This window comes from Hibiscus syriacus, unplaced genomic scaffold (genome assembly GCF_006381635.1).
Source record: "Hibiscus syriacus cultivar Baekdansim isolate YM2019G1 unplaced genomic scaffold, ASM638163v2 tig00117047_pilon, whole genome shotgun sequence".
NCBI classification, from domain to species: domain Eukaryota; kingdom Viridiplantae; phylum Streptophyta; class Magnoliopsida; order Malvales; family Malvaceae; genus Hibiscus; species Hibiscus syriacus.
Window position 1 is genome coordinate 62,407 of NW_024063537.1, and position 14,088 is coordinate 76,494.

A 14,088-nucleotide genomic window follows, 5' to 3' on the forward strand; every position below is an offset into this window, starting at 1 on the left:
TTTGTAAATATGAAATAATTTAAGGATAAATTTGTAATTTAACCTTCGTAAAATTTTTATTATTCAATTACATGGATATTTTTGAAAAAAAATAAATATTTAAGGGCGTTTTAGTCTAAAACGCCGGTAATGTTACAATACCTAAGGGAAGGGAGGTAATGATATTCCCGATAATATACCCCAAAAATCTACTATTAGTAATAAAATATTACCGGTAATGAGATTCCCGACCAACCAAACATGAAAATGTGAGATTCCAATCCCATGAAAATCCTACAATACTTGAACCAAACACCCCCTTAAATAAACCTATTTATACTCCACATTTTCACGTGGAATGTTTATGTGGGTTATAAAAAGTAAAAACATGCATGGGAGATCCAAAATGGGATAACGAATTCACGTCACCTCGTCTGTCATGTTTTTAACGATCGATACTAAAATGAGATAAAAATTAAATTTTAGATATGAATTTTAAAAAAAATTAAAAGTTCAAGAATTAAAACATACCAAATTTCAAAGTTTAGGTACTAAATGCATAGTTTACCTTCTATTATATTGTTTTGGCGATGTCAGGTCCAAAGTTTTTAATTATGCATTAATAAATTATGACAAAACCCGAGTTCGAGTCTTTGTATATACAGAAAATTTTTGTTGAGAGACTCATTCATTAAAGTTAGATGTGTAACTCTGGTTGATTCTAATTAGTCAAGATAAAACATTAAGAACCGATAAGCCAAAAAAAATGTATATGTAGTACTTCAATATATTATTGTCAAACTTGATACAAGTTTGGTCGTTCGTTTTGTCAACAACCCTTATGCAAGTGAACATTCAATTAATACATGTTCAATTAAGAGTGGCCACCCAAAAGAATTTAAAAATTTATAGTTTAGACCTTTAAAGTTTTAAAACTTTTAATTTGGCCCCTCTAAAATTTTTAAAAATTCAAATTAAACTTTAAAATTTGTTAATATTCTTAAATAAAATCCTCTCCCATAATTTAAAATTTTTCTTATTAAGCCTTTCAAAATTTCTTCAAAAATTTTAGTTAGACCCTAATATTTTGGAAAAATGTAAACTAAACCCTTCAAAAAATTTAAAAATTTTAATTTAAACTTCTAATTTTTTTAAAGTTTTAAGTTGGCTCCCCTAAACTTTATCACCTAGTTTCGCCACCGATTAAGAATAATATATGTTAAAAGAATAATGTGTTATAGACATCAAAAGCTAGAGGTTAGAATTTTAAAAATGAATGTATATTTTTTTTCTTTCAAAAATGTGTTAGATACTTAATTATACAAAATATAAATTTAAATATCTGATTGGATAAACAAACTAAACTAGGTATTAATTTCACCAATAAACAAATTAAATATCTAATTGTAAAAGGAAAAAGTACCACATTGCATATAAATACAAAAGTTAAGTAAAAAAATTATAGGCACAATGCTAAAAATAGCCCCACCATGGTCATTTTGGCCTCTATTCTTTTTTTGAGCATTTTGACCCCTATAAATGAAAAATATTAGTTAACGCATGATTAACACTCAATAGGAACATTTTTTAACCTAAAATGAAAAGTTGAGGGCTAAAATGCCTTAAAAAAAGAATAAGGGACAAAGTAATTATTATGTCAAATATTAAGGGTATTTTTTCCTTAAAATGAAATGTTGGGGCCAAAATGCTCCAAAAAAATAGAATAGGAGGCAAAATAACGATTTTGGTAAACACCGGGGTTATTTTTGGCAGTATGCCAAAATCATATTTAACAACTTGTTATGTTTTGTCCAAACAATAAAAATAAAGGCCCAAACATTTAGTAAAGGGGCCGGTAAGAGAATGGCAGTAAAAAGAAAGATAAGTTATATGGGCCTAGCCCCCGGCGAGGATCGAACTCGCGACCTTTCGCTTACGAAGCGAACGCACTACCACTATGCTACGGAGGCAGTTGCTGATCATATTCGTTAAGAACAAAGTTTTATAAAAAACTATGAATCCAATCAAATTAATACTAATACTCCAAACCTAACAGTTATTTATTTCCCAAGGAAACCTCAAAACTCCCCCCGCCAACTTTGTCTTCTCCTCCTTTCGTTCTTCAAAGTTGTTGCCTACAGCGCTTCAATGGCTACTATTAGTAGCAGCAATAGCAACGGCAGTGTATGTAACGGTGAGACCAGTAGCGTAAGCAAGGAGCGGTGGAAAGCTGAAGAAGCTATTGGCGGGAACGCCAAGGCTATTCGAGCCTTGAGAGAACTTATTGTTTACCCTCTTCTTTACTCTCGTGAAGCGAAGAAACTTGGCCTCAAAGTATCAAGCTTTTATCTTTGTTAAACTTTTTTTTTTTAAATCGTGAGATTTAGGTTTGGTTTTGAGTTATTGGTTTCTGGGTTTTCTTTCAGTGGCCTCGTGGTTTGCTCCTGTATGGTCCCCCAGGCACGGGGAAGGTAACTAAGTGCCTTATCATATATATTTCTTTCTCTATTCTTCATATTTGTAATCATTTTTTTTTAAATTTGAATACTCATACATTGATGCTTGTGTTTATCTTTGGAAGTAATTTGGATTTATTTGCAATGGTAGACAAGCCTGGTACGTGCAATTGCTCGAGAATCCGGTGCCCATTTAATTGTTCTCAGGTACTGCAGTATCTGCATTTACTATCTTTTTATGATATAGAATTGCATACTTGTGTATGTGTTTGAATAGAATTTTTTTGGTTGCCAGTTTTGAGTTTCGGTTTGTTCTATGATTTTTTTTTGTCTTGCAGTCCACATTCTGTTCACAGAGCACATGCCGGAGAAAGTGAGAAAATTTTGCGGGAAACATTTTCAGATGCTTCTTCGCATGCAAGTTCAGGCAAACCATCAGTTATTTTCATTGACGAAATAGATGCTCTCTGCCCTCGACGTGATTCAAGGTATCGTAAAAAATCAGAGCTAGAATGAATGATTTCTTTTGGTAATCGTATTCAAATGTATGATAGACGGTCGCTTGTACTTGGATATTGTGTGAAGCAGAATAGTTCGATTTCCTTTATCTACATCGTCTTATACGTTGCACCGATGGTTCTCTTGGAAAAAAAATTGTATTCTGATAATAATTGTAAAAATTGATGCATAATTGTGTTTGTCAGGATATATAGTTTATCTATGCATTGCATTTTGCATGTAACCAAATGAAACTTTTCTGAAGGACTCTTCAAGTATCATGGAACTAACTACGCCTCGAATGCAGACGTGAGCAGGATGTTCGTGTAGTTTCTCAGCTCTTTACACTGATGGACTCCAATACGCCCTCACCAAGTTCTGTACCACAAGTTGTGGTGGTTGCATCAACTAATAGGCTGGTTCTCTAACTAAGTTACAAGGCTCCGTTCTATTTGTATGTGTTATGGTCAACCTTGTTTATGATTCACGTGTCATTCACGTGTAAAGCTTATGGGGATTTTTTTATAATGATTCACGTGTCATTCAGATTTCTTGTCTTCTTTTGCTTATATCAATGTATTATGCTTGCCGCTCTCCATTTTCCACTTCTTTGGGTAAGCATTTCTCCAAGTGGCTTATTAAGTATTCTCATCCTTCATTTGTTGTGAACTTTAATGCTATATTTATAAATTTAATGCATCAGGTTTATAAATTTTGTAGTCAGTTATTTCCTTTTCTTAATTCCTGATTTTGCTAAAAGAACCAGTCTATAATGTCTTAACTGATGGTCTGGTGATTAAGTCACAGAAAGCTAGCTGCAGTTGGTCTTAACTTTTTAGGTTGAACTCTCTAAGAGTTATTGCTGATCGGTATTTTTGTGCATCAAGAGTGGATGCAATCGACCCAGCTCTAAGAAGGTCAGGGCGTTTTGATGATGAAGTTGAAGTTACCACACCTAATGAAGAAGAAAGGTTTCAAATTCTCAAGGTAAGGCTGGTTCCCTCGCATTTATTGTGTTCCATGTAAGTGTTGCTTTGCTTACTTTAATCAGTCAGACGCTTTAAATGTATGAAAATTTGTAAGCATGAGTTGTCACCGTACTAATTGCTTGATTAGGAATGGCATCCCGTTTCAGAACACTTACAGTCTTAAACCTTTGTACTCATTTTTTCAGCTTTATACGAAGAAGGTTCCTTTGGATCCCAGTGTTGGCTTACAAGCTGTAGCTGCATCCTGCAATGGTTATGTTGGAGCTGATTTGGAACTTTTATGTCGTGAGGCAATCATGTCCGCAGTTAAAAGGTCTACAGATGCAGGTGAAAATCTAGGTACAGGTAGCTTAACAGTGGAAGACTGGAAGCATGCTAAGTCTGTCGTTGGTCCAAGCATAACAAGAGGTGTAACAGTGGATATTCCGTCCGTGTCTTGGGATGATATTGGAGGACTCAGAGATTTGAAGGTGAGCATTTCATGTTTGTTTTATCTTGGGAATCTTGGATTTCATTTTACTTAATTCGTGAACAGAAAAAGCTCCAGCAAGCTGTCGAGTGGCCAATAAAACATTCAGCTGCATTTTCAAGGCTTGGGATATCACCTATGCGTGGAGTTCTTCTGCATGGACCTCCTGGATGCTCAAAAACGACTCTTGCTAAAGCTGCCGCTCATGCTGCCCAAGCTTCTTTTTTCTCTTTGAGGTTAGATTATCTTTGTCATATGACATTCTGTAATCCATAAAACATGCATGGAAGGCCTTGAGATTTTGTCAGTGGTTAATTAAGCTTCTTCAAATAGTCTTGTTCTAGTCTGTAGTGTTAGGTTTTAATATGTTAGATATGTTTGCATTTTGCATTTTAGCCTTTCTGCTTCAATCTTGTGCCTGTTTATAGACTTTACAGTTTGCTACTGGTCTATTCATAATTTATGAATCAGTGGTGCAGAGCTATACTCGATGTATGTTGGAGAGGGTGAATCTTTGTTGCGAAATACATTTCTTAGAGCGCGTCTGGCAGCCCCAAGCATAATTTTCTTTGATGAAGCTGATGTTGTTGCTGCTAAACGGTTAGTATGTTGGATTTTACTCAATGGAGTTTTGTACCGACTTGGAAAGACAAAGGCTCTTGCTGTAAAATCTAGATTTTATCGTATTCGTATTCTAGTTTTTTGTGTGCGGAAACTTCCGCAAAAGTGTCAAATTATGTTTTTCATGTGCTACTTTGGTTATGACGGCTACTGACGTGATTCTTTTATTCAGTAATGTACTTTGTATGCTACTGAACGTATCAAGTGAACTTGAGATTACATTCAAGCATGGTGTCTAGAATTCTTCTTATCATTTTGCTTTAAAAGGTTCTTGTACTTCAAACCAATTTCTTATGTCTTCTCCCTTAAACGGCAGCAGTGGGAGTTCGAAGAACAGTAGCGTTGTCGGAGAGAGGTTTCTATCCACTTTACTGACTGAAATGGATGGTTTAGAAGAGGCAAACGTAAGTGGCAGTCCAGTAAACTTTATTTTCTGTTTGTTGGATGTGTTCTTTGTGCGGTTTTGAGTCGAATCTTTTTCAGGGTATTCTCGTTTTAGCTGCTACAAATCGACCTCATGCAATTGATCCTGCGCTCATGCGACCTGGAAGATTTGATTTGGTAAAGAACCCTATTATATCAATTGTCTTACTTTTTACGCCACTGTTTTTCGATCCTCGCTAACCATTGGAATATCGGGCTAGATATTCCGAAGGTTCTAGTTATGTGTCAGGCATTAGAAAACACCTAAGCTCACTTTCTAATATCTATAATCACGAACAATGTAGGTGCTCTATGTACCACCACCCGATTTGGAAGCTCGGTACGAGATCCTCAGCGTACATACACGCAACATGAAAATCGGGGATGACGTTGATCTGAGAATAATAGCAGAAGATACAGAGCTGTTCACTGGAGCCGAATTGGAGTGTTTGTGTCGGGAAGCCGCAATAGTAGCTCTGAGGGAAAACATATCTGCTACCACAGTCGGCAATCAGCATTTCGAAGCAGCGAAGTCCCTAAGACCAGCATTAACAAGAGATGAAATTGAATCTTATTCATCATTTCTGAAGAACCAAGGCTTAATGTCATCCCCTGCCGCTGTCGGACGAAAAAGTAGAAGTTCACCGAGCCGGACATTTCCGATTAAAATCGGTGTTCTGGGTGTCATGTTACTAGTTACTGGCAGATATCTATTCGTGCAAAATGAGCAAACTCCATATGAAGCAGTGGTTACATAAAATCAATGCTGATGACATATATTTATATAACTAGTTTGTACTGTTTTAGTAACATATTTTTATTCATGAAAACTTTTTATTAAAATGTTTTGAACTTAAAAAGATCAATTTAAAATATAAAGTAAAGTTCTGGGGTGCATAGCGCAATTAACCTTAAAGAAAGTAGTGGAAACGAATTAGCCAAACTTGCAGTGAACTGATAACATTTCATTTAAAAATTTAAAATTAGGGTAAAATTACTTGAACAACAATCTAACCATGGGGTTGGTATCAGTATGACCACCATTTTTAAAATTTCATTAATACGACCACTTAATTATTTAATTAACTTCAATATAATCACTTGTTGTTAATATTTAACAAAAGTATTGACATGCCAATAAATAAAATTGATATAATTATACATTTGATTCTCAACAATTACATATTCTATCAATTTAGTCTTTGTTTTAATTTAATTCAAAAAATCAATAATCCAAAGTTTCATGTGTCAATCTATTGAAATGCGTCATCATCAATTTAAAGAAAAAATCAAATAAGAAGAGACATTTGCTATCCAGGGCATTAAACCAAGGACTTCAAGCGTGGGTGGGCATGCCTCTGCCAGACTAACCCAACATTTGACTTTATATTGTATAATATTTTATTTATTTGTTTTAATCATGACATAAAAATCATTAAAACAAATCTAATAATAAATTAGATTTCATATATACATACATATATATATATATAATCAGTTAACACATGACATATCTTGGTTGGATGGATAATTTTTTGAATTAAATTAAAATTAAGACTAAATTGATAGAATTTGTAATTATTGATGATCAAATATATAATTAAATCAATTTTATTAATTGTCACATCAACACTTGATTCAAATATTAACGGCAAGTGGTTATATTGAAGTCAATTAAATAGTTAAGTGGTCATATTGGTGAAATTTTAAAAATAGTGGTTATATTGACAGTAATCCCGTAGTTAGATGATCATTCAAGTAGTTTACCCTTAATATTATTAGTTTATTAGTATTATTTTTTTGGAAAAACTATATTTTCAGTCCTTAGATATAAAAACGCTCGCATCTCGTTGTCCTTCTTCAGTAAGCTGTTGCTGTCACTCTCGGCTGTTGTTTCCACTCTCTTTTCTCCAGATCTGATCTCCAAAGGCATTTTCAGGTAATTTCAAAACCCTAGCCCAAGATCTCTTCTTATTCTCCTTCGCGTTTGTAAGGTTTAGTTTTGTACTCAGTGAGTTCAACCATCAATTTCTTGATATGATTTGATGTTTTTCGCTTTTGCTGTTCAGTTTTACGTCTCGTTGATTTGTTTGAATTTTGTTGTTTTGGCTGTGCAATAGAAAGTTAAGAGGTTCTGGATTGTGACGTTTGCTTTCTTCTGATTTGTTTAACTGCGTCGATGCTGCTGCAAGCATATTACTGGATCTTTTTTTAGGAGCTGAAGTACTGGAAATTCTGTGAAAATATAAGTTACTTGCCTTTACTTTATCTTTAGAGAGTAATTATATGATAAATTTCATACGATAATGAAATGTGGAATAAAAAGAGGTGTCTTGTTTTGATTTGAGTAAGGAATTTATGATAATCTTTTTGTTTGTTCGATGCACAATCGGAACACGCCTAGATGTTTAGGATTTTTAACTTTCGTGCTGTGATTTGTTGAAGGACTTTTCAAATTAGCTGCGACATATGATTCAATTGTGCTTCGTGCATCGAATTGGCTCGGTTTCGAGTGTAGTGTGTTAAACTCGAAATCGAAGTTGTAATGGAACAAATGTTTACAGGATCTCACAATGTGTAGTGGTGTTATCCTTAATGGCTGAGCATTGGGGAATTTCTTTGAGTGTAGCTGTATAATATCAATTGATTTATATTCATACCATCTTCATCTGCTCCAATGGCTTATGTCTCCCTACCTTTTGTCTAACTTAGTGGTCTTTAGACTCTTTACTTTGTGCTGTTTGTCTCCTCCCTGTATGTCCTAGTAAGTTAGAAAAGATGGGTCGTGGAGTTAGCAGTGGTGGTGGGCAGAGTTCATTGGGCTATCTGTTTGGGAGTGGAGAAGCTCCGAAACCAGCTACAAACAACTCCCGAGCCGCTCCGGCCGAAGCACCGGCCGTCCCCAAACCTGCCTCTGCTCCTGAATCAGTAGATGTCACCAAGCAGGTTCCTGCTGGTATTAATAACAGTTCGTCCACAAACAATTACATGCGTTCTGACGGTCAGAACACTGGCAATTTCGTTACGGTATATATCCCCTAGGCCCTAATTATGATTGCTTTACAAGTCCTTTAAGATTTTAAGCATACGGAACGGTTATTTGTCATCGAGATCCTATGCTAATACGTGTTTTTCATGGATGCAGGATCGACCTTCCACCAAGGTTCATTCTGCCCCGGAGGTGGATCTTCTCTGGACTACCTTTTCGGTGGGGTCCAAGGAGGTAGTAAATGAGATTGTGCATTGATAATGATTAATATCTTTGATAATGTGAGTACTGTTTGTTGATTTTTGGGGTGAAGCAGTAAATTGTTGTGGATGATGATGGTGCAGTTTTCGTATAATGTTCCAACATAAATGCGATGAAAACATGCCTTTGTTGTTTTGTTGATTCAATCAATGAGTTCCTCTAGTTTAGATGCACAAAACATCTCATTTGCAGAGCACCCTTAGTTTATGAAAAAACATTGCTATATTTCCTATATTATTATGCGTAGTTATGTCGATTTTCCTTCCTATATAAAAATGAATTTGACACTAGAGTAGGGTTATGAGTTATGTAGAAGTCGATTTGAATCATTGTGTATGCAGAAAATATATGTTGAAAGACTCATCCATCAAAATTAAATGTGCGACGTGGGTCGGTCTAAATTAGTTAAAGTAAAACATTAGAAACGAGAACGTAACAAAAACAATTACTTCGTACAACCTCTTTTTTATCACTAAATAAAAGTACATATTTAGAGAAAATTTTAAATTGACAAAAATACTTTTCATGATTTATTATAAATTAATCTGTTTAAACATTAATATTTTAATATATTATTAATTATTATATAATAAAAAATTAAGGGTAAAGTACACAAATGGTCTCTAATTATAGAATGTTATTTAATTAAGTCTCTTGATTATTAAAAGTTATAAAATGGTCTTCTGACTATTGGACGTTACTTTTTCAAGTCCCTTGAGTTTGTTTTTTGATTTAGATGGTCACATTGAGAGAAAAAATAATACGAAACCACATTTTTTTCTTCAAAAGTACATAGACCTCTTTGTCATTTTTAAATTAAGATTTTATCAATTTTAAAAAAAAAAATTAAGTCTTTTATTTCTTTATTTCATCTTTCGTTTTAAATGTATTTTTGTCAAATTTGAACAACGTGCTCTTAAATCAGTATTTAATATAAATACTGATGTAGCTTCAGTTCTTTTTGAAAAAAAAATCCTGATTGAAACAACAAATTAGCTGTAAGATTCGATTGAAATGCTTCAAACTAATGGATTGATTTATAATTTTATACCATATTTCAGACCTGTATAGTGAAATTAACCCTTTTTGTTCTCCATAAATTAATATACAGATGTATACGTTTTAGGGCCTATCATGTGCAGTTAATAGCGTGTTGGACACCGAGTCTGCTTATAAAACAATTGGGCTTTAACGTGTAAAAGCCCAAAATCAACAGTTCAGTACATACCCCAATTTTGTATTGGATAAACTACACATTTAGTTTTCGTTTCATTTTAGTATCTCTGTTTAGTACCTAAACTATTAGTTTTGGTCCACTTTAGTACTTAAACTTTCATTTTTTTTTTCAAAACTGAATATTAAATTTTGAACGGGTACTAAAATAAAACAAAAACTAATCTTTAGGTGTGATTTTGAAAAATTTAAAGTTTAGGTATTAAAATAAACCAAAACTAATAGTTTAGATATTAAACATATAATTTACCCTTTAATATTTTACACATAGTTTAGTACACACAACTATTCAAATTGGAAACCTCTAGGTAGAGTTATACTATTTTTATTATTGAAGTTACTTAAGGTGTTTTACTATATTAAATTAAAGGGTAAGTACATAGATGATCATTCGATTATAGGACACTGTTTTGTTAAGTCATTCGACCATTAAAAGTTACAAAATGATCTCCAAACTATTGGATGTTGCTTTGTCGAGTCTCTTAATTATTAAATGTTACAAAATAGTCATTTGACTATTAATTATGTTTTAAATTCGTCTTTTTCTGTTAAAAAATAACTACAACCTAATCTAAATGTTGATATATTTTCTAAAATATGATAATCGTTAATTTTATATTTTATATTTCAAATAACAAATTTACATTCAGTTCAGACTTCAGACCGTTAATTTTTTTTATTAGAGAGTCGAGTTATTAGTGGAGCCAATAATAGCTGGTGAAGGTCGGTTTATGCAGTAAGAAGCAGCCGAAGAGGGAGACGGCAAAAGTAAATCAGAACAATGACCAATGGCGGAATTATATTCCGGTCTCTGTTACGAAGCTCTCGAAGGCCTCCTTTGGTCTTCGTTGCTTCATCTTCCTCTACTGCCAGACTCTCTCCTTTACCTCTCCCCACTTCCCTTAATCCTTCTTCTCGTTTTGCTGTTGCTTCTTCTCTTGGACTGAACCCCATTTTCTCTTTCGCTTCTTCTTTCACTCGCCGTCTGTTACACGGCACGACCTCCGTCCATAATAAAAACGATCACCGGGAAGAAGAAGAAGAAGAAGAAGAGGACCCGGATTTTTGTATGTTTATTTAGTGTTGTTTCTTCTGTGCATTCCAAGTGTTCGATAAAAGTCCCGTGTCAGTAACAGGTTATTTTTTTCAATTTCTTGGAGTTTGCAGATGAAACAGATAAAGATGATGGAGAAAACACAGATGGGTGGGAAGAAGAGGATGATGACGTCGAGCCCAAGGTATACATCATTTCTAGTTTCTTAGTTTCATGAGCAGAAATCACATTGCTGTGAGAATCACGGGACCATTGCAATGCTTTGTTTTTAATTAACTACTCGAATTCCTCTAGTAGTTTCTTAGTTTTTTTGTTTGAAGCTATACAGGGTACCTTGCTTTTGGTAACGAGTTGTTTTTCTTATTAATGTAGCTTGGTGATGGAGGGGATGGTGGTGGAGTTGTATTGCAAGGTGTTCCTTGGGGTGAATCTGTTTTGTCTATTGCCCATGATGTACTAAAGCTGTTTAGCGATGACTTCAAACTTTATGCTTTCAAGACTTCACCTCGTGGATACATTTATGTCAGGCTTGACAAATTGTCACATGAGTGAGTATTCTTCCTTAGCATCTTTAGTGAATGATTTTAAGAATTTAAAATTATATATATATATATATATATATATATATATATGTATGTATGTATATATATGTATGTATGTATACATTTGAGTTGTTTTTAGTTGGAACAGTTCTGTGAGAATTGGTGTCCCATGTTAACCATTTGCTGGATTTCAGTAATTATGATTTATTTTTTTGTGCTTGATGGATAATATTTCGATGTGTATGTGTGACCATAATATATGTAACTTGGCACATGGAAGTTGAATCACTAGGGTTTATGATGTTAAAAGACAAATATTTCTTTCATCAGATATGGTTGTCCCAGCATGGAGGAACTGCAGAGCTATAGTCAAGAATATAAGAAAAGATTAGATGAAGCTGGAGAGCGAAGAGAAATACCAGATGATTTGGGTCTTGAGGTAATAAGTGGCTAGTTCTTACGTGCCGAGTCTCGGATACGGCTTCTACTATCTGTGCATGAATTCGCCTTGGTTAAGTAGGATTATATTTATCATCTAAAATGGATGTTTGGACTTTGGTCTTGCAGGTATCATCTCCTGGTGCAGAGAGACTACTTAAGGTACCGGATGATTTAGACCGGTTCAAACACATGACAATGAGAGTTTGTTATATCGAAGACGCGGAGTTTAATCATACAGAAAAGAGCGGGGTCTTCTTACTAGATTCGATCGAGCAAGAGGTCTGTGTATGGAAGCTGGCAGATGTGAAGGAGAACCGGGACCCCGACAGCAAGGGTAGACCATTAAGCCGGAAACAGAGGGATTGGAGATTAAGACTGCCTTTCGACAAGCATAAGATGACAATGATGTACCTCAAACAGTGAACAAAAAAGGGACTGAAACTCAGAAGGTATGAACACTTTCTTTGTACTATGGGCATGAACTAATGTTGTTTCGGTTTTCGGTTTTCTTCGGGTTCAACATAGGTTTAGAGATATGGATCCTATAAGAATCTTTCAGCAATCGAAAAACTTAGGGGGAAACCGAACACATTCATGTCCGACTTATTTTTGTATCGTGTTCGAGTAAACCGTCTAGATATGAATATTGAAAAGGATTACATATCTAATTAAAATAGTTGTAAAAAGTAGTAGGGAAAGGATTACATGTCCAACTTAGAACCCTGCACGCCATGAATTCTTTGCATTTTCCAGCCGTAATTTTTCTTAGACTTCTATTTTGTTGGTTTCTAATTCATTTTTTTAAAACTATTATATATATTGGATTATTATTTGATAATCCACGACGTATATGAAGTCTCAAAGTCAAAGTTAATTTGCACAAGAAAATCGCCAAAACTAACCATGAATTGAACTTAGACAACTTAAATATTTATTTTTATTTTTTATTATTTTTTGAAGCATAAATTATGCAAATATTCCCCTATGTTTTTGGTATGAGTGACTTTGGTCATCAATTTTAAAATTAAGGGTTAGTCCATAACATTATCGATTTTAGTACCTTAGTCGTTAACTCCTGTTTGATTTTAGTCCTTCAACCATGTTAGGGACTTAAACAAAAGGGGTTAACGAAAATTAATGGTTGAGGAACTAAAATCGAACGGATCGATAACGTTAGAAACTATTTCCCTTTAATTTTTAAATTGGTGACCAAAGTCGGTCAGACCCTAAATATAAAGACTATCCACATAATTTACCTTTTTTTTGAAATGTTTACGGACTAAAATAATACAATTATCTCTTTTCGGTCAATATATTTAAATTGCAAAAAATAAGAAAAATATTGAAAGGGAAAATGAATGTCGATATGGTTGAAAAGGATATTGCACCAAATTAGCTTTGGTAAGTGCACTTCATTGAACAAAATAATTAAACAAAGGGTGAGGGAATGTAATATATTAAATTTTATTAAATGTTTTTGCTTTAGCAAGCATCAGTTATTTTGCATGTATAATAAGTCTGGTTTATTCCAATATTTTCTTTAAATTGATACAATAATTTAGCAATAAATGGATTTAGTAATTATCAAATATAATCTGGAGAGCAATGTTGGGGTGTTGGGAAGCACCAAAATCTTCATACACAGAAAACTTAACATATTTTATAATATTAAATTCACACACACACATATATATATATATATATATATATATGAAAGGGTAAAGAAGCTAGTTTTATAGATTTTTTTTTACCATAGTTGACCGTTACAGTACTAATGTATCAGTTCACGGTACTAACGTAATAGTCTATCTATCATGTTTGAATTCAGGGGCATAATTAGAAATTTATTATAGTGGAGTTAAAATATTTTTTATTTTTCATAAATAAAAAATTATTTAATTTATGGGGTTCGGTGATTTTTTTATTTTCTAAAAGTTATATATATATATATATATATTTAATATTAATTAATACTTTAAAAAATAATTAGCGGGGTCAAGCTTAGCCCTCGTTATGTTCCGCCCATGTTACCGATTTAATCAATCTGTAATGTCATCCGCTACGTTGATCTGTCACTTTAGATTTTCATTTTAGTCTTATGAACTGTCATGTCAATACCATAAAGGTCAACCA

At 33.7% G+C, this 14,088-nt stretch overlaps 2 protein-coding genes, 1 non-coding gene and 1 pseudogene across 3 annotated transcripts; 3 read left to right on the forward strand and 1 right to left on the reverse strand.

The window, feature by feature from the left end:
- Window positions 1–1,877: 1,877 nt before the first annotated feature.
- On the reverse strand, window positions 1,878–1,949 carry TRNAT-CGU. The gene has a single exon. It is a non-coding gene; the product is annotated as a tRNA-Thr (tRNA).
- A 163-nt stretch (window positions 1,950–2,112) lies between these two features.
- On the forward strand, window positions 2,113–6,235 carry LOC120197237 (cell division control protein 48 homolog B-like). The gene is made up of 12 exons (XM_039198834.1): window positions 2,113–2,313; window positions 2,406–2,450; window positions 2,587–2,642; window positions 2,774–2,923; window positions 3,241–3,348; window positions 3,821–3,920; window positions 4,108–4,392; window positions 4,458–4,627; window positions 4,863–4,991; window positions 5,329–5,416; window positions 5,496–5,573; window positions 5,741–6,235. Exons 1-12 carry the CDS (start codon window positions 2,128–2,130, stop codon window positions 6,191–6,193), a joined length of 1,848 nt encoding a protein of 615 aa, XP_039054765.1. The 5' UTR covers window positions 2,113–2,127; the 3' UTR covers window positions 6,194–6,235.
- A 1,043-nt stretch (window positions 6,236–7,278) lies between these two features.
- On the forward strand, window positions 7,279–8,915 carry LOC120197236 (annotated as a pseudogene).
- Window positions 8,916–10,651: 1,736 nt separating this feature from the next.
- LOC120197229 lies at window positions 10,652–12,648 on the forward strand. The gene is made up of 5 exons (XM_039198829.1): window positions 10,652–10,985; window positions 11,086–11,156; window positions 11,345–11,520; window positions 11,845–11,953; window positions 12,082–12,648. Exons 1-5 carry the CDS (start codon window positions 10,700–10,702, stop codon window positions 12,376–12,378), a joined length of 939 nt encoding a protein of 312 aa, XP_039054760.1. The 5' UTR covers window positions 10,652–10,699; the 3' UTR covers window positions 12,379–12,648.
- Window positions 12,649–14,088: the final 1,440 nt, after the last annotated feature.